This window comes from Syngnathus acus, chromosome 19 (genome assembly GCF_901709675.1).
Source record: "Syngnathus acus chromosome 19, fSynAcu1.2, whole genome shotgun sequence".
Classification (NCBI taxonomy): domain Eukaryota; kingdom Metazoa; phylum Chordata; class Actinopteri; order Syngnathiformes; family Syngnathidae; genus Syngnathus; species Syngnathus acus.
The window spans coordinates 3,806,134-3,825,685 of NC_051103.1; the positions used below are offsets into that span (position 1 = coordinate 3,806,134).

Here is a 19,552-nt window from a genome sequence, read left to right on the forward strand (position 1 = left end):
AGACGAGTTTTTTTCTGACCTGTCGCTCTTAAAGTTCAAAGTGTCAAGTTTTTTTTTCACATCGGATGTTGTGTCTGCCTGTAGACGTTTTTTGGTATCCATCCCAGACAACAATGTTGAAGGCTTCCGAGAAGACTTCTGTTTTTCTTGTTGCTCGATTAAGGAATCGCTTCCTAAAATTGCATTGCGGTTGTTCTGGATAAAAAAAAAAGAGCTCCTGTTATTAAAATTTCCCAAATTATTCTACCTACTCACTTGTAGTGATTTTTTTTTTCAGGGTGGCCCTAATATTTCTGTGACAATAATAAAAAATGTTAATACAATTAAAAGGTACAGGAAACGTACCTGCTTCTTCTCATTCCGTGGGATGAAAGTGAAGCACCGCATGGGACCAATTCAACATCACGCCTCCTCCATCATATGTTTACATTCTGTGGGAAAGGAATTACACATTGCGTTTAACAAACCGTGCAGAATATAAGAGCAAAATAACACTGGTGGAAAATATGCAATCTATTAAAGTCAGATATGATCAATTTAACAAATATCCTATATTTACATCAATCATAATGCTCAATTTTGAAAATATTCATTCAACAATCAATAACTGGATAACTTTGACAAATGTAATAAATACATACGTGCCAAACGTTTTGAAAGTATGTCCGCTTTGCTGTGTAATGGCGCCCCCTTGTGGCCGTTTGTAGGCTTCTCCATTTACTGTCATGACTACTACTTCATTAGGGCTGAAGGGCCACATTAGATTTTTTTAAAAGGATAAATGAGTGGATCAATTATAATTATTAATTATTCAATATATAAAAAGTTTATTGCAGATAAAAAAATAGTTTTACCATATTACTCAAGTTTCAATTTAATATATGAATTTAATAAGATAAAAAAAAAAGACCTTTTAAACCCCCCTCTGGCCTGACCACCCATCATTTTTAAACATTGATTCGGACAATTGTTTTAAGAGCTTGTTTATTCTTTAAAAAAAAAAAAAAAAAAGACAAGGTCCAAGTTTTTGGACAACCCACCCTCACCCTATTTCCCTCCCCAGCTGGCTAGCTCCACTAAACAACCAGCAAAGAAAAATAGCAATATGAACAATTGATAATATACACCCCATATACAGCAAAACATAGTGGTCTACCAGAACGTTACCGATAATACGCAACCTCTAACGAGGCTTCGAAAGTCGCCACTGATAAGATTTAATTTCAACAGCAACTGACAAGCAATGTCGGTTGTGCGTGTTTTTTGTTTTTTTTAACTCGTGTGGGTGGGCATCAAGTTGCTAAGGTGACAGCTGCCTTTTGCCTCCCCTCAGCGTAACATAAAAGGTCTTCGGCCAACATTCCTGAACGCCCACCTTTAAACCAATCCGACTTAAGTGCAAAGTTTAAGAGGCACTGACACGCTTGCATTTCACACACACTTTGAAATAAGTGATTCACTTTTAGCAGATGAGCGTGCAAAATGGTACAGACTTGCTGATGGATCTTAACTTGGACTAATGTCCAAATTACTTGAAGCTCACCTCATAGTGCATAATAAAGCCAGTAATAGCATGTGTGCGTGCGTGGGAAGCCGGTTGAGCATTTATCTGATATCCTTCATACGGCGAGTTAAGCTGGATATCAAGGACATCAAATCAACACTTAAACAGTTTTCCAATATGCGTGTGTCAGTGAGCCCAGCAGTGATAAGAGACAGCATGGAGAAAGTATCAATGTGGAGCCCGCACGCTGTCATTTGAGGCTACAGACACGACTCCAAGTGTAGCTGCAGGTCCGTGCTGTCCAGGAAGTCAGCAGAGAAGACACTCGGCGGCGTGTGCGGAGCCAGCGGAGTCAGGCTGGTCCCCACGTCCCCTCCTCCTCGTCCTCCTCCCCCCGCACCGCTGGAGCTCCCTACCATGGAGATGTCCAGCCAGTCCATGCTGTCCAGAGCGGCATCCACAAAGTCCAGCCCCGTCGAGTGGGGTGAGAAGCCCAGGTCGGACGTGTCCATGGGGGAGGGCGGGTGGTCCAGGATGCTGCCGGTGCTCAGCATTTGGCTGTGGAGGTCGTCAATGAGCGTCAGGCCGCTGCCTGGCTCTACACCGAGCAGCGTGGAGCTGTCCAGGAAGTCCTCCAGGCGACCTCCGCCTGTGCAGGGCTCCCTTGGTGGGGCTGGTGGGGAGATGAGGGGAGAGGTAGGGGAGGGAGGAGAGAGGTGGAGAGGGGACGGCGGGGAGGTGGGCGAGGGTGGGTCCGAGTGGAGCGGGGCGAGCGACGGGTCCGGGTTGGCCTTAAAACCTGAGATCTCTTTTGGAAGACACAAAAGGAAAAGCGTTTTTATAAAATAAAAAACTAGGGTGTGATTTCAATATTTTCTTACCTCCACTCTTGAGCAGGATGTCAAAGAGGTCATCCATCTGCTGAGAATTGACGCCATTTCCCTGCAGACGCAAGAGACCATATTGTGAATGTAATTTAGAAAGAAAAGAAAAAAAAAAAGCAAAATGTGCTTCATGATGCAACGACAACAAAAGATCGATGAAGTCAAATTGACACGACTGAATTGGTCAGAAGAAGGTCGCAAAAGGAGCGAGGACGTACTTTGGAGCGCTTGGTCGGAAGAGAGGTGTTGGGTTTGGGGGAGGGAGGAGTAAACAGAGTGTGTCGGTCGTAAGGCGGACACACCCGCTCTGTCTGCCAGGATGGAGTGATGAAAAGAGGAGCGAAGGGGAAACAAAAGGGAAAAAGGCAACGAATGAGAGGAAGAACGAGGAGCAGAGATGGAAACGGAGACGAGCGTGCCCCGTGCCGATGGTACCTTGAAGGAGAAGAGCAGGTTGCTTTGGCTTTCGTTGTCCGACATGTCGTCGAAGAAAGGCTGCAGGTTGGGAGGGGCGGTGAAGCACGAGTTGGCCGGCGGGACGCCGTTGGTGTCCACGTGCAGCTCCGCTTTCGGTTCCTGGGGACAGCATGTGTCGATCAGCTGGATCTAAAGCTTACTTCAGTTATTTGGATCATAAAATGACACAATGATGGATGACTCGGTCATAATCGCCGTAGTCGCACCTTTTTGATTGGCTGGCTCACACCCTGGCTGTCTTTCTGCTCTTGTGATTGGCCGGCAGTGCTGGGCAGCTTGCTTGGAGTGGACTGTAGTCTCTGTGGGAAAGCAAAGACCATGAAGGACATCCCGCTCAATCATCATTCTAAGTTATTCTGCTCCGTACCTGCAGCGTGACGCGTCCGTTGCTTTTGGCCTGCGTGGGCGCTCGGTGGTTCTGACCGTTGGTCGCGCTACTGGTGAGGGCGATCAAGTAGTGGTTGCCGTTGGTGTCGGTGACCAGCGTGCCGCCGGCTTTAAGGAGGTCTAACGAAATAGCCTGAGTGTGAATCTGAGTGCCCTTGGGTTGGTTGAAGACTGGCGCCACCTATGGGGGGGCGGGGGGGGGGGGGGGAAGGAACAACAACATGTGACTCATATTGTTAGTTGTGTAGGTGAAGCTAATCTGTGGGTGGGAGTGGACATGCTTGAGAACTTTTGCATGACTCATGATGGATGCTCACCTGCTGAGTGCTGACAGTGGCCGTCTGCTGTTTGTGCTGCTGCCGTTGCTGAGCCTTCAGCTGCTTCTTCTGCTGGCTTTGGCTAGCTGTAGGCTTCTGGATCTGCACTTGAACCCGCTTCAGCTGAACTGAGCTCCTGTGCTGCGTTTGGGTCTTCTTCCCTTGTTGCAGCTGGTTCTGCTGGGCCAGTTTTTGCTGCGCCAACTTCTGCTGGGCCTGCAGCTGCTTCTGCTGCGTCTGCTGGATGATGAGTTGCTGGAGTTGTTGTTGCTGCTGCTGCTGGAGCAGGATTTTAGATTCCTTCTTGGGCTCGGGTTGCTTTTGAGGGTTGGACTTGGGTTCCGAAATGGTACGCGAGTGCTTGAGGTGTTCCACTTGTTGGACTTGCAGTCGATTAATCTGCTGCAGTCTGAACAGAGTCTCCTGGGAGCACTGCATAGGTTGCACCGCTCTTTTGCTTTGGGCTTCTTCCGTTACTCCCGTCATGGCTTCCTCCGTCTCAGCTTCCTGCTTCACCTTCGGCGGGCCATCAGGAAGCACGGGGGGTTCGATGGCCGAGGCTTTAATGAGTGTTGGAGGTTTGCCAATCGGAGATGGCGTTTTCTTGTCAGCTCCTTCCCGCTCTGCAGCCACGCCTCCCGTCATCTTTCCCAGCTCGAGCTGAGTTCGGAGCGTCTCCACCAGCCTCTGCTTCTGCCTCAGCATCCGGGTCAGCTCCTCAATCTGCTTATCCTTCTCCTGCAGCATTTGATCTTTGTCCATAGAGGACGACTCCATGGCTACCACAGAGAAAGGCTCCAAGGGCTTAACCGAGCCGGGTGAAGATCTGTGGAGGCTGCATGAGCTCTTGCCTTCTTCTTTGGGCTGACTGAGCGGTAGGGAAAGAGGGGAGTTGTTGGATGGTTGCTGAGGAGCGGGATGGATGGTGAGTTGAGTCAGGGGAGAGCTCACCTGAAGAAAAAAAAAAAAAAAAGGTGTTTGGGAAAAGCCTGAGTGACAATTCTTTGTGTGAGTGATGCAGTGCTCACCATCTCCCCAAACATGTCTCCATTACAGCTGGTTTCATCTGGACTCAGCCCCGCTAATGAGCGTTCAGATGGCGAAGGAGACACAGGCGGGCTGGAGCTGGTGCTTCCAAAACGCACGACTCGACCGGGAAAAGCCTGAGTCAGCGGGGACAGAGCCACCTTGAATCCTCCTTCAACCTGTTGCTGATCGCTGCCTGCGGCCGGAGCGCTGTTAGCTGCAGTGGCTGCGCTTTGATGGATGGGTTGCGATGCGCCATTTTTCAAGACAGCAGGGCCGGCGTTTTGCTCTTGGTAGTGGCGGAGCCTCTCGATTAGATCGTTTTTCGTGCCAGAGACGGTCAAACCTCGCAACTTCAGTTCCTGTTTTAACTCAGCGACCTGGAAGAAATTTTTTTTTTTAAACATTATTGTTGTGCAGTGGTGTAGAACTGCTCTGACTCATACTGGGAAGTGTTTATCAATTATATTGCTGAACTAGTTCATTATTAACCTTGAAACTATCATAAACCAAGAACTAAATGCCTGTACGTTGGACATTGTCATTATTTACTTTGAACTCATCCAAGTTGGCGGGCAAAGTGGTGGGTTTGGCCGCTCCCATTGTCGGTTGGCGTGCATTTCCGCTCGTTGGGGTTAAGGTGGCGATGGGGGTCGTGGGAATAGTGCGAGTTGGGGAAGGGCTGGGGTTCGTCGGGAGGGGCTGCTCCGGTGCTGGCCTGAGGGCGGACATAAAAGGAGATGACCTCCCAGTCCCATGTAATGCTACAACCTGTCTCGAATAGTGCTCCTTGAGACTCACTTTGGAGGCGCAGGTAGGATGGTGTGGTAGTTGTAGTGCTGTTGTTGCTGGTTGAGAATCTGTAGCTGTAAGAAGAGCTGCTGTTGCTGGAGGAGTTTGGCGTAGGATGAGTCCATCAGAGGCGGACGCTCTTTGTCCGCCTTCTGGTCCGGAGGGATGTACTGATGGTACTTGAGCTTCTTCACCTGCAAGTCATGAAAATGATAAGTAGGAAGATTTTTTTTTTTTTAGCCTTGTTAAAAGAGAAACATGTTAGCTTACCTTGGGTTTGTTGTCCTTTGCTTTTTTGGATCTCAGCAGGGGACGGTCGGAACTCGTCTTAGTGTGAGACTGTGGTCAGAAATGTTATTTAGTAAGAGACTGAATTTTATGTTGATTAGAGTTCCCACACACATCGGTTGTCATTAGTGAACATTTCAAAATTCACCTTGAGCTGCGTAAAGGGTGAGCGGGAGGTTACTGTGGTCCCGTTTGCCACTTTGAGGGGAGGAGGCGAATCGGAGGCCTTTACCACAGGAGTAGGAGGAGGCTGTGGCGTGGGTTGCGTAACAAGCTAGAAAAAAAAAAAAACATGTATTAGATTCAAACACACACATTCAACTTCATAGTATTCTTCGACAGAACCTGCGTGGGGGACATGTCTCCATTCTGGGCGAGCATGTCGGAGGGCGATGGCTGCGGGACGTTACTCAGAGGAGAATCGTGATTGGCGAGCTGGTCGGGTGACAGCGCATCGCTGCTATCTTCGTCCAACGAGGAGCTCTCTCCACCAGCTCCCTTTGGAGATTCTGAGACAGACCAAATACATCCAGCGGTGTCATCAACAGAAACGGCTACCATTGAACATATTGCAAAAAAGCACACCGTGTTCGCACATTGCTATTGTGACATTCCTCTTGTGTTGTGTAACATTTATTATCAAGTGGGTCAAATATAAGAGGAAATGTTTCTTGATAATTCTAAATACCAGTCAAATGTATAGAAAAAAAGAAAACATGTATGGAGAAATAGTTACCAAGTGGCGAGTGCTGATCAGAAAAAAAAGTATGGGGGGATAAAAAATAAATAAATAAAAAAGGAGAAATAGTTACCGGGTGGCGAGTGCTGATCAGGGCAGACAGACAGGATGTTCTTGTGTACCAGTTCGATGGGACCCGGTCTGTGCGAGATCTTATCGTTGAGGTCGTCGGCGAGTCGAGCTCTCTTCAGCTGCAACTGCTTGGCCTGCAGGGAGGGCTCCGCTGACGTCTCTGCATACACGGGACAACGATTCTTTCTCATTTGACTTCAATGTGTTTGTGCAATTATGAAACAGGAGTATTCTAAAGTTGTTTGAAAAGAAAACGACAGACACGCACCCTCCAAAATGTGCATCCTGACCAGCTCAGAGCGCTCGGGACGACTTCGGATCTTCCTCTTGAGATAGTCTTCAGTCTGTACAAAAAAAAAAAAAAGCACACGGGTCACCACAGTGATGATGACATTTCGCATTTTTGGGGAGGGGAGGGTGCATAAGGTTTACAACAATGGTGAATTACTTTAGATTAACTCACCCTTGCACGCTCCAGACTCCGCCGCTGCTCATGAAAGGCTGCCGGGCTTTTTAGCGCTGGAGTGGAATAAATAAACGTAATAGAAATTTAGAACTCGTTCAGCTAGTGGCAAGTGTGACAAAACTGCTAATGGCTAAAGCGGCTGCAGAGAGGGGAAGGTCAGAATTGTTATTCGGAACCACGCGCCGATGATGACGAGGCGGCGTGTGTAGGGCCATAAGCACAAACTTGACTGTTATTAGCCAAGGGAAACGCAATGTCTTTGTCATCGAGATGATTGTTGGGATTAAACAAAATCTGCATGGTTAAGTAGCAACACACTTGGCAGCTAAGGTGAAATTGAAATGATAAATTCTTCTGATTGACCGAGCAGTATGCTTTTAGGGAAGGATATTGAAAAGACAGTGGCAGTTGGGAGTGTTGAAAGCAAGCTATCGTCTGATTGGTCAAGGGACTGGTGAAATCCATGCCCCGGGGACACTGTCGACATTCTGACCACGAGATGACACCCGGCGTTAGAGGACGGGAGACATTCCTCGTGTCACGACCGTTGACGTTCAAAGAGGGGCCACATAGCGAGCGTGATGTAACCGAAGCATCGACGTCACCACGCATGGCCATGTTATGTGTAACCCCATATAACATGGAATCGAGTGTTGAAATTTCCAGAAAATTACGGTCGGGAAGTCTCTATGCGCACGTACCGATGTATTTCCACTCGGACAACTTAATGGGATTGGCAGTGGGCCTTGTAACATTAAATGGCTGCGGATAGATTTACGAAAAGCTACTCAAGAATCCAGAAACAGAAAATACTACAGTGCATTTTCTATGTTGGCTCGGCTTCAATGCACTTTTATTTCCTATCTGCGTGCTCTCGACTTGATGATTGTACATTCCGTAAAACTACACGCTACTTTTTGTTTTTAACCTCAACTTAACTCTTACTGATGTGCAAAACTGTGAAACAGGAAGTTGGATGCACCAGAAGAGGAAGCTGCTCTTTTTGATAACATATGTGCAGAACTTGAATGAAACTAACACACGGTTAGGGGCTGATTAATTTTTGTTTTTTTTGTTAAACACATCCCATAGTCTGCTTTGTCATCACATATGTTCTACGAGCAGATTTTGAATGGGCGACCTAAAAATTGTTCTATCCGGTTTCTGTCATCCGGTTATTATGGTTAGCAAATATGATATTTAACAGATGGAACACTTACGTGGCATGATCCCTTGACTGACCAGCTCCTCTCGCGTGCGTCTCTGTTGGAGTTTGAGCTGGAGGACTGCATGGAGACAGTGGAGGTGAGGGGAGGACAGAAGGGGAAATTAGAGTTGGTGGGTAAAATGATGACAAAAAAATCAAATAAAAATGCTGTTTCTTATTATCTTGCTGATCCAGAGTCCATTGTCCAAATTGACGACATGAATCCACATACAAGTCAAGATGTTCTAGCAGTTAGCTCTCCCTCCACTTAACCCCCGTATTTGTGAGTTTTTTTTAAAGCGACAAAAGAGGCGGGTAGAAGGCGCGCATGAGTAATGTACAACACACTTCCTCTTTCTCACCCTTTTTTTTTTTCTCTCCATGCGCATAGGCAGGTGAACTTAACACCATTAGACGGTACGACAAAACAAGATCAATCGAGAAAAAAAATACAAAACAACAAACACTTTGGAAGACATTTTTCGCCAAAACGAGAGTGAGGTTGATTGCGCCATCTTTTTCGAACAGGAAGCACTTGTTACATAACACGACGGGCGGAAAGACTTTTAGAGAACAAGACCGAGGAGAACACCAGTTAGACGCTGATTATGCTAGACGGTGAAATTGACATAATATATACGTACTATATATATGCATGTGTGTAAAGTTGAACATACCACCGAGGCTAGCAAGCATACTTTTATCATCTGTTATTGCCTGCCAATATGGGGACAAGCAGCACCTGTTACTGCCGCGCTCTGTTATGACAAACGTCTGGCCGGCAACACTGCACATGAAAATGTCCTCCCTCAACTTTGAAGCGTGTTTTATTTACACGTTGCCTCTTAAAGGACGAGAGCATGAGAGTCTCTCCTTTTAAGTAATAAGACGTCAGGTCACTAACGTAAACACAGGCATGCGCGTTCAGGTCTGTAATGGCGGAGCAGCTCAAAAGATTAATTGTCCCTAAGACGTAAACACAAGAAACTCACGTGCTGCCCAAGTGTGCCACGGAGGAGGACACTGAATTAAGAGAAGGCCGCCATGCAAATTGGCACGAGCCAGGATTAAGTTTATTCTGGGAATGAGAACCTTACACTTTCCTATGACTCCATCTTGGCATCTCACTGCTGCCTTTACTAGCTTTCTCACACACACTAAACACTCCAATTAATAACTGAATGACTATTTGTTGATCCATTCACTTGTACTCGAACTGAACACCACAAACAGTCACGCAGAGTTCGCTGACCTTTCACATCATCTTTCACTTTGACCTGCTCGGTATGTACACACAGGCAGTGATGATATTCATATTTACACAATACTAGGTTTGAGTGTCGTTCTGGTTAATTTAAGATATTAGAGAAGGAGAATGTGGCTTGGGTTATCTAGCGCCAAAAACTTTTATTTACCAAATGTCCAGTTTGTGTCTATCGAGTGGGAATGGGCACATTGACGCAAAAACCCAGCTGTTCCGCTGAGGTTAAAGTTACCATTGGTGTCAAAATGATCTATTTAAAAATGCTGTGCGCATCACTTTGCACCGAGCAAAAAAAAAAAAAAAAAGTTGACCACACTATTGGCACGGTTATAAGCAGGCAATATACTCAGATTCTTCCAGTGGCTTCACACTATTCCATTCATCTGTGAAAGGCACCAAGAATTAAAGTCGTGTAGCAGCCAAGAAATTCAAGTTGAAGACAGTACGGATACAAAGATGGATGGTCTATTTTATTAGCCTCTAAAGTCCCGTATTTTATGAAGGATTTGGTTCAGATTTCAAAATTAATCGATTAATCGGCAACTAATTGCTAAAGGACTGAATTAGTTTCAAGAGGGTTCATAAAGTACATCATGTGATATTGCTTATTGGTTGTTTTCAAATCACTAAATACACTTTAAGGCAAAATATTTTATCCGATTAATTAATGGAATAATTGACAGATTAATCAATTTTAAAAATATTCGATGGTGACAGCTTTGGTTCAGTTTTATTATTTTCCAATTTCAAAAGTTACTTAGGGTCCCCCAAGAAATTGGATTAACATTTTACAAACAATGCACTTTATACTGCATCGTATCTGTTGTGCATTGATCGTTTGACGGAAAACTAAATGCATACAGACAAAAAAAAAGTATTTGCGGGGATATAGCATGACATAGCACTTCTTGCAACCATAACTTATCTCTCGCTAACTCAGCTTTAACTATTTATATCAAGCAAATAGAGTAACTCATACGAAGACTGTAGACCGAGCGGCATAAACACAAATCAGATCGGATGTCTTGCGCCTCTACTGACCGCATGCTGCGATGGCTTGCCCACCTTCTTTCAGGCTATGATAGACATGTCTATCATGATCTGTCCTCAATCCTGCCTTGTCCATGTCACTGCCCATTGGTGGAGAACCCAACGGGGAGTGTTCAAAGGACAGGCAATGGTTGGTGTCCAGCATAATCATTGAGAATGGAAATCAGTTAGTTTGTGGTAGTGGCAAACATTTAACTTCAAGGTCCTCTTCTTTGATTTGACAAACTCGCCCAGTTGTTCCCTGTAATGAGCAGTCTTTTTCCTGAGGGGGGAAAATATGAGCCAAAATATTCTCAAGAGGTCCACAGCTATGCAGGGCAGATTTCTAAAAATGAAAAGGAGAAAGGCTGCCTCTCCTCTTTCACTGCGTCGCTTCTCTATCAGTATGATCGATTGGTCTGCCTCAACGTCCCACGCCTCGATTCCCACTCTCTTCTCCGCAGTGGCGGCCGGCGAGTCACGACAACGTTGCTATGTGAATCTTCTCCCTCCCCCCCCGAAGGATGTAGAAAGAAATCCACAGGGCGATTCGTGGGAAGGAAAAACAAGCCGTGGGAGGAAGCGGAACCAGGGCCAGTGGCGGACGAAGAGAGGACAGCAGTGAGCTGAGCAGTGAGTGCCCAGTGAGACTCTGCTGTGGTTGCAGCTCCTCCTGTATCTCAAGCGAGCACGAACACACATGCAGTAATGCGCGCGCACACACACACAAAGGCAGGGAGTGTTGCCGATAAAGTTCTCCTGCTCAGCTGTTGCCATTCATTCACTGCTACAAGCAGAGGCAGGCCGCCACTTACATACTAACGCAGTGCCTTCGTGTCGAGGGGCAATCTGAAATTTCCCCAAAATATGTCAAAATTGCTTGACAATATTTGTGGTAAAGTGCAAGAGATAAATTAGATAATTAATGGTAAGAGCGGCATTTGTAAAACTGCTGGTAAATTTCAAGATGACAGAACATGGAAGCTGATGGTCCATGTTCAGCCTGCATTCCAGTTTCACCGACAAAGAGCCCGTGAGTTTTGTTGGAGGCTGCCGGTAAATTGCCCCCCCCCTACATACTCTCCACGCTCAACTGTTTTAAATAGCATGACCAGCTGGCAGTAAGAGGGGGCTATATTCAGCGTGGGATCACCTCTGCACTCAAAGGCTAAGGTTACTTTCAGGAAAACATACACACAAACTTAAAGCTCCATATTCTTCGAATGAATAAATGTTTGATGAACCATAACACTTCATATTCACTATTTTGTATGCAGCACAAAGCCGACTAGTGATTCATAACATCCTCATCGGACAGGAAAGCAGGCCTAAACCCAAAACAAACGAGAATATCTCACAAAAACAACTCAATGATTCAACTTGACCTGCTCACAGTCTGGACAGCAGACACACAAAGGGATGACAACACACAACGGGACTCGGAAGTAGTGGGCGGAGCAATCTAAACAACGCGGTACTCATCGATTACGTCGCAAGTGACATCACTCGAAGACAACACTTGCGTAATAGTTACGTCTGTGTTGTGGGAATGATTCTTTGACTCAGATGACCGCAGCTTGAAAATGCGAAGCTAACATTAGCATTTGTGTTTACTTCTTGCCAGACATATTCAAATATTTGGACTGTTTGGCGATGACGAAGATGCTCGATCAAAGAACGACCCGCAGTTCTCGTTCTCCTCCGTAGTTTGTTTGTGTAGCTCATTTAAAGGTTTAATCCCATGTGGCTTCCGCAGTTTCTCATGGAACTATTTCGAGGGGGGAAAACCAACAGGGCCGAGTCGCAATGATCCGAGTAATAACGACCAAATTTGAGTTGTATTTAAATGTAGTTTGAATACAATTTAATAGTCAAAAGTTAGCTGTGACAAAAGTGATCATAGTTCAGACTTTGAGAACATCCCACGCAAAGTATTTGGCCTTGGACGTTCTTATCATTCATCCTTCACTGAATTACATCACAAAAAGAAAGACACTTGCTTTTCTGCACTGTCTGATGGACTTCCTGTGGATTCATAAATGAAAAACAAAGTCCCTCCCCCTCAAATTTCAAAAGGTCATTTTAACCTAGAACTCTTGGGAGGAAGAACAGTCTACAACTACAATTTATGTGCAGTGTGATAAGTGACTCATTGCATTGTAATTCCTTGGCAAATAGTCCCGAGTTGATAAGATTAGGTATCGTGGAACCTGAAACTATTCTAAAGCGGGTAAGACATTACCCCTTTTTGTTCACCACTTCCTGTGCATATTACGAAACTTTTTAGAGAAATTACGAAAAGTAGTAAACCCAAACAAGACCAAGCAAGCCTGGTTGAACGCAACTGTGCAATGTGGGGACACACAAAGAACACTTGGCAATTGAAGCCACCCGAGTCCTGGCAATTTTTGTTGGGAACTTTGAGTTCTTTGTATAACAGGCTGCAGTCGCACCCTCCACTTTGTCACATCTCATCCATAAAAGCAGTCCCAACTGAGGTCTAATTGTACACTGTTGAAGGACTTTGCAGAGGTCTAGGAGAACACAAGTGCTGAATGAAATCCAGCGAGGCAAGGGCCAGCTTGGCAGCTGCTCCTGCATAATAACATGAACCTTCACTGTACACCATGCAAGGACTGAGCGAGATTAAGCCCTTGTGAGCACATGGGAAATTCGCTAAGGAAGAAAGAACGCCGGCAAGAGTTGAGTTGGTCACAAGCCGTTACGTAATCCCAACATCTGAAAGTCATTTTCATTGTACCAAAGCCCCCCTAACCTCCTAGCCTACTTGCGGAGGAACTTTGCTTGCTGTTTTCCCTCCAGTTCAGTCTCACTAGGGTTGAGAAAGGTGGCTACTGCTAATTAGAGAACTAAAAAGTACAGACGGCAATTATACTGCACAGTTCAAAAAAAAAAAGTGCCTTTGTTTTGAACGTTTTTTTTTTTTTTTAAGATGTGTGTTTGCTCCGTGCAGTCTTCTTCCTATTTCTATCCCTGCCCTTAACATCTAATAAAAACCTGCACACTGACTTATTTGACTGAACCCAATGACCAGATCATAATTAGACACAGACCTTTAATACTAGCACGCATTTCTATTTTTTGTTTAAGGGTCAAACACAGAACACTGGTTGAGCATTCATTTGTTCCGATTTTGAAACATGTTTTTGCATTGTTTTGGCAGTAGTCAATATTGGATTTTCACAATTGAGCGAGTGAATCACTCAAAAAGAACAGCAGGAGCGCGGTTGAGTGAACTCTGTGTTGACGCTAAGTGCGCCGTGCTTGCGGTTTGCAGGTGAGTCATACCGTAATGGCCGTTGTATAATTTAGAAACACGAGGAGGATTGGTGCTGAAGACAAGACACCAAGACACAAACATTTGTGTAAAAGGTGTTACAGGATTTGTGGAGGAGCTAACCCATTTATAAAAAAAAAAAAAAAAAAAATGGGTGTGGCACAACATACTGAAAGATCTTTTTCAATACTTGTCTAGACAAGTGCACAAATTAGCTAACAAGTGTGTTTTAGCTAATAATAACTTTTGTCGTGCAACATATGGAAGTCATTTCCAAGTCTTGGTCAAACACTGAATAATTCAGCATATGAAGCCGCATGATTTTGTAAACCCGCAAGGCGATTGTTAAGTGTGTGTTATTTCCCGGCAGCATGAGTGGGCTTGTGTTTGTGGGTGTGCGTTTGCCATTGCTCAAGCTGTAGGCAACACATCTGATTTTGGCTCATCCCTCATTATTGAAAAGGATTTTTTTTTTTTCGGTTGCACAAATCAAAGTACATCGAAGGTATGCGTACTGTATGTGTGCAAGCTGCTTGTTGAAATACGACACCCTCAAGACAGGTAGGTGCATGTCCGTGTTTCAAAAGTGACATGAGCTATGAAGAAGCCGCCTCAGGTTATGACTGGTCTCTATTAATGCAACTCATGACATTTTTGCCATGCTAAATCATATTTTGTCAAGACTAGAACTATTTTCCAAACCCATTTTTTTCCCCTCTCCAGTCTGACCGAGTCCTGCGTGTGTCTCTCCGCGATTGGCAGCCTCCCCATCTGTTACATAACAATGTTTCCCTAAAACTGCTCTCGTCCAGGCTACTGAATCTTACTGAAGAATCTTACTGCGCTTCGGCATGTTGCTGTTTTGCAATTTGAATGTGTGAGGATGAAACCCACCCAGCCCTCATTACCTAACATCCTCCCGTGTCATTGTCATTACGCAAAGGGTGGGGAGAAATCTGCAATCTGTATCTTGTCTTTGTTTACATGCCAGGATGATGTGGGCTACAGAGCAAACGGGTCAACTTTCAACATCAAGTCCTCCCTGGAACTGAGCACCGTGGTATTAAGGATTCAAAATGAAACTCTTCTTTAAGGCAGTGGGAGGGGGGGGAAGATGGGAAAAGTAAATTAAAATATCAGATTACAGCATACGCTGTATTGTAAACCGGAACAAACTGTTCGGAGGAAACTCATTAGGTCATGTCAATCCTCACTCTTTAAACTAATTTGCCAACTAGTAGCCACAAAAAAGAACACAATTCATAGATCGGTTCTCCAAGACAACAAAAATAGAAAGTCATTACTCCAAAATGTACGTTTGCATGCAAGCACTCTCACCCCACCCCCTCCTCGGGAAGTCCATTTAAATTAGATTTTGAAACATTATTTTCCCAAACAAATAACTGTCAGTGACATTACCTGACAGGAGAGTCATATCCCTCTGGACCATGCCGAAAGGAAGCGTCACCCTCCCGGAGAGATTACCGCTTCATACTTCCAACACAGGCAGCGTAAACAATGTGCCGAGAGGAAACGTGTTTTAAAAAAAAAAAAAAAAAAGGTGCACAGCTGTGTTGCAGAAAAGTCACATTCAATGCCGCACTCAGTTCCTCCACAGGTTGCACCTCACAGTCCCATTCTGTGGGCTGTCTACAAGTGAGTGCATGTCCCGGCAGAGAGGGCGTGTGTAGGTCGGAGTGGTTGACAAGGTCCACCAATCACTTTCCAGCTCTCAAGAGCTTCAAGTTTACTTATTTCCTCACATTGTCATTCACAAAGCGAGAGCAAAAAAAGATATTTATCTCTTTAGATGGGGTGAGGCGGGGGTGTTGTCTTCTTAGCTTGGACACATTCTTGCTTTTCATTTTCCCTCAGTCGCGTCCCTTCAGTTCCCTCTCGGCAGTTATGCAATAATGACATTTCAGACACCCCCCCACCCCTGCTCTCCTCCTGCTCGTCCTTCTTATAGCTTTGCAGTGTGCCGCACGGTCAGTCCTACACACTAAAAAGCTTCTTCACTTAGTAACTAATACAATGGCTGTCATTGCAGCAAACTAGAAGTTAACAGGATATGAGTATTTCTTTTTTTTCTCAGTCATGTTCTCGTGAGTTACACTTCTTATCGTCTTCCTGGAAAAACACGTCACCTCTGTCTATAGACACGCAATACATCTTGCAGACTGTGAATTATAGTCCATTGCATAACTCGGTGTGCGATATAAAGCTTTGATACGCTTTATGGGGGCATTCCGCTTTGTCACCCAGCCGACGCCACAGTATGCAGGCGCACACGCCGCCTTAAAGCATCTTCAAGCGTGGTGACTTTCAGCTTGCTGCAACATGTCTGCTTTGCACTAGAATGAAGTCATAAATAGTGAGAACAATGGGAGTGGCACCCGGAGGCCGTCTGATTTAGTGAAAACGGCCTCGGGACATTTCTTTGATGTACCTTCCGCTACATCTGCAAAATCTTATTGTATTCACAGATTAAAAATTACAAAATCCCAGCAGTGGTGAGTAATTGTAGATGACGCTATTGTTGTTGGAACTCCTAAAATGTGGTCAATTATTGACAGATCTAACCCCGCAAATGACAAATTCGCAATAGCAGCAGACCCGTATCGACAGGTACGAATCTGGATCAATGCAGAAAGACAATGGACAGTGGTAACCTAGCAGCATTCCATCGACGGGAATATCAGAGTGGATTTTTATACGTATGAGACAAATATTTGTGGGCGTGGTCAACGCTGAGATTGATCAAACTGCATGATCGTGAAATGTTAACTCCAAATGTTTACCACAGAGGATACTTTGTAAACAAATAAATCATACACTCAACTACAGTCAAAGAAATGTCAACAAAATCTTAACACTTACAGAATTCAAGCCTAAATTTGCGAAATAAAAATATGATCGACTTACTTTTCCTCTTGCTTGTACTGGTAAACCCCATTTTCTTTTATGATGTCATCAAAGGCACTAAGCCCCACCCCTTCACATTTGAATGATGCAGATCCTCCACAGAGGACAAATTTGCAAACATCTGATCTTACATTGGAAAACAATGACCCAACCTGAGAAGAAAACTATTTTGGCGGGTTTAAGGAATATCTTTGTGATTTATTTCCCTTCATTCCAATGACCTCACTCTGGCACTCACATGCACACACAAAGCTTGTCCCCGATCTCTTAGTTTAAACAACCTCCACGCTGAGGTAAACTGTCCACTGACAAATGAACAAGATGTACAAACACACTGACATTTACCTTTTTGGTTCTGGCAGCAGTCATTTTTTCCAAGCTTACTATTTTATCCAAACCTTTTAGAACATTTTATTTGTAACATTCGAAACATTTGAACCACAGGGCAAAAATAAAAGAATTCTCCCCGTAGAGCACAATTTGTCTTTTAGCTACTTACTGAGTGGAGGACAACTCACCATCCTTGCGTTCCTGCAGCCGCAGCTCCTTCTGCGGAGGCTGCAAGGACAGTTCCTGGAGCTCGCTAGTCACGGCCTCGCTTTGTGGGCTGTGGGACGAGACCCCCGCCCCCGTGACTTCCATGTTGTCGGCTTGTGGCTGCAGCATTTTCAGCCTGGCAGAGAGACCTGCGACAAAATACACTTTTAATTTCACGTTCTATCGCACTTCCATGTTATTCATGAGGTATGATAAAGTCAGATTGCAATAATCTGTTTAGAAATGTTGCATGGATTTGAATTATTTTGTAAACTGACAGAGAGGGGCCACGTTTCTCGCTGGGGAGAGAACAGATGCCCGATGACCTGTTGACAAAATGCGCTCCAAAGCCGAGCAGTTTTTGGCTCACGTCAAAACCTGAATGTCAGATTACGCTGTCAATTTGTCATGAAAACTGGTTACCCTTGAAATGATTGCCTACGACGTGAAGCCTCTTAATCAAATCCCTTTTGAAAAACAAAAACAGACAGGCTGAGTAATTGGACCCGCTGCGTTGTTGTTTGTTGATCGCTCTCTTGCCCTCTTAGCAAATATGCTAGCATCGAGGTCCTTGTGGGGGATTCCTGCACAGTGAGCCTGAAAACAAACATGCCGCTCTTGCTGTCTCACAATCAAATTCCAGCGCAAACATATTTGAATGGTAACCACACAATTGTGCTCAAGCTACAATGGCAGCTTGTGTGTGTGTGTGTGTTTTTTTTAATGGTAGGGTATTCTTGGGCAGCACAGTGGATAAACCAGAAAAAGAACAACAAACACTCAAATGTATATCATAAAAAAAAGACAAAGTATGTAGGGGTTAACTGTTTTTCTGCTTCTGCATGTGTGCACACACCCAAACATCTCAGACATGTCTACACATTGACAGATATAAACAGAGACAAGTCTAGCCACATATTTTCAATTTCAGGCATCAAGATAAGGAGCTTCTCGCTTGCCGAGTCACAAGCGGGAATCAGACTTACCAGATTCACTTTATCTTAAAAGGCTGTGCTCCCATTCCAGCAAGTCAAAGCTGTTAAAGATGATCCAGAGAAAAAAAGCATTACTTATGTCAATTATCTTGTTCCAATCCTACTTTACTGGGCATCCATTATGTTTCTTTGCAATGTAAGAAATATATTAGAAACATCTTGTGGAATATTCAAGGTTTAAACTATTAATATAAGCAATTATAATCATTTTAGGTACAGGATTAATCTTTTTCACGGAAATGTAACTATTTGGGATCCATCTTGGTGCATATGACCACGCGTAACAGGAACTTAAAATACACAATAGCAATCAGATGAAAACTTTGAAAACTACCATAATCGCGTTAAATAGATCGCAAAACAGGTGACAACAAAAGTGGGCGAAAGAATCCACGTTGCAGAAGGCCTGCCCATAGTTGCCATGGGCGAGCAGCAAGTCTACAGCTGTCACCGACCAAAACAGACACACAAGCTACGCTATTGTTAGCTTGTCGGGTGAGAGTTAACCCCAGCTAATCAAAGACTGATCAAAAAACACAAGCACTATCATAACATGTACGTAGGGGGGAAGAATCACTGTGCGATAATGAAACCGGTTCGACGTCCACACTCGCCTCGTTAATCCAACCCAAGTTAGCAAAGCACTATTAGCATGCTTTGCATGTAATTCCTAGCTAACTGCTCACGGCGATTAAGCAGTGGTTTCCGTAAATGAAGTTGTATTTATCAAAATGGCTGCAGTGCATTAAGTTTGTCGTTTTTCTTACTTATCATGCTCGCCAGTGGTTTGTTTTGTCTGCGAAGACACAGCTCAGACACCTCCGCCGGTCGTTACCACTTCCTGATGACAAAGGAAACTTTAACCGGAAAACCCTCCTCTACGTGGTGGGACGCACCAAAACGCCTCTCCCAGTCGCCAACGCTCTCCTGTGGGATTAAAACGTGTTATAATGATCGCATGTTTTATACAATTTACAATGCGTTTTACTGTACTGATTTTTACTGAACTGTAAGCGTGGTTAACATCATTTGAACGCATGTGAATGACAGTTGATATTTACCATCAGGTATTTGCCGCCCTCTAGTGTAACATAGTTGTACTGCAAATACTGAAGTGAGCTACAGGTTAGTAAACACAAACAACTAAACACATATTGTTAAAAAAAAACAGCCAACCCGGTGGTCTATGTGATTTAAAATGTTTACCGGTGGTTTATGTGATTTAAAATGTTTAATTCTTCATCAATCAATAAGACTCCTTCAAAAATATGTTACAAGTTTACAGAAACAGTTTTTATGTGGGTCGCGGTGTACCAGCCCGATATTGCAAGATATAAAATGAAAA

At 44.5% G+C, this 19,552-nt stretch overlaps 1 protein-coding gene across 5 annotated transcripts; it reads right to left on the minus strand.

Annotated features, from left to right (window-relative positions):
• Positions 1-1,266: 1,266 nt before the first annotated feature.
• Positions 1,267-19,110, minus strand: mrtfab (myocardin related transcription factor Ab). 5 transcript variants are annotated; one of them, XM_037277772.1, is made up of 20 exons: positions 18,975-19,110; positions 18,199-18,248; positions 17,194-17,361; positions 8,173-8,238; positions 6,950-7,005; positions 6,755-6,830; positions 6,488-6,646; positions 6,021-6,184; positions 5,824-5,949; positions 5,658-5,726; positions 5,397-5,581; positions 5,148-5,313; positions 4,598-4,975; positions 3,570-4,520; positions 3,233-3,433; positions 3,072-3,164; positions 2,824-2,964; positions 2,607-2,699; positions 2,386-2,446; positions 1,267-2,312 (listed from the first exon to the last, which is right to left on the minus strand). In XM_037277772.1, exons 3-20 carry the CDS (start codon positions 17,339-17,341, stop codon positions 1,765-1,767), a joined length of 3,681 nt encoding a protein of 1,226 aa, XP_037133667.1. In that variant the 5' UTR covers positions 17,342-17,361; positions 18,199-18,248; positions 18,975-19,110; the 3' UTR covers positions 1,267-1,764. The 5 variants fall into 5 exon arrangements, with proteins under 5 accessions (XP_037133667.1, XP_037133670.1, XP_037133668.1 ...); XM_037277775.1 differs by lacking the exons at positions 17,194-17,361; positions 18,199-18,248; positions 18,975-19,110 and adding an exon at positions 15,170-15,405; XM_037277773.1 differs by lacking the exons at positions 17,194-17,361; positions 18,199-18,248; positions 18,975-19,110 and adding an exon at positions 10,489-11,114.
• Positions 19,111-19,552: the final 442 nt, after the last annotated feature.

What these genes read in the sequence shown, in the direction of transcription:
- mrtfab (XM_037277771.1), bottom strand. Translation starts at nt 10,624, where the DNA reads ATGATTATGCTGGACACCAACCATTGCCTGTCCTTTGAACACTCCCCG. An exon ending in GGAGTCTGGAGCGTGCAAGG is followed by an intron (nt 6,831 to 6,949) that starts GTGAGTTAATCT and finishes TTTTTTGTACAG; the next exon opens with ACTGAAGACTATCTCAAGAG. An exon ending in GAGACATGTTTGGGGAGATG is followed by an intron (nt 4,521 to 4,597) that starts GTGAGCACTGCA and finishes TTTTTTCTTCAG; the next exon opens with GTGAGCTCTCCCCTGACTCA.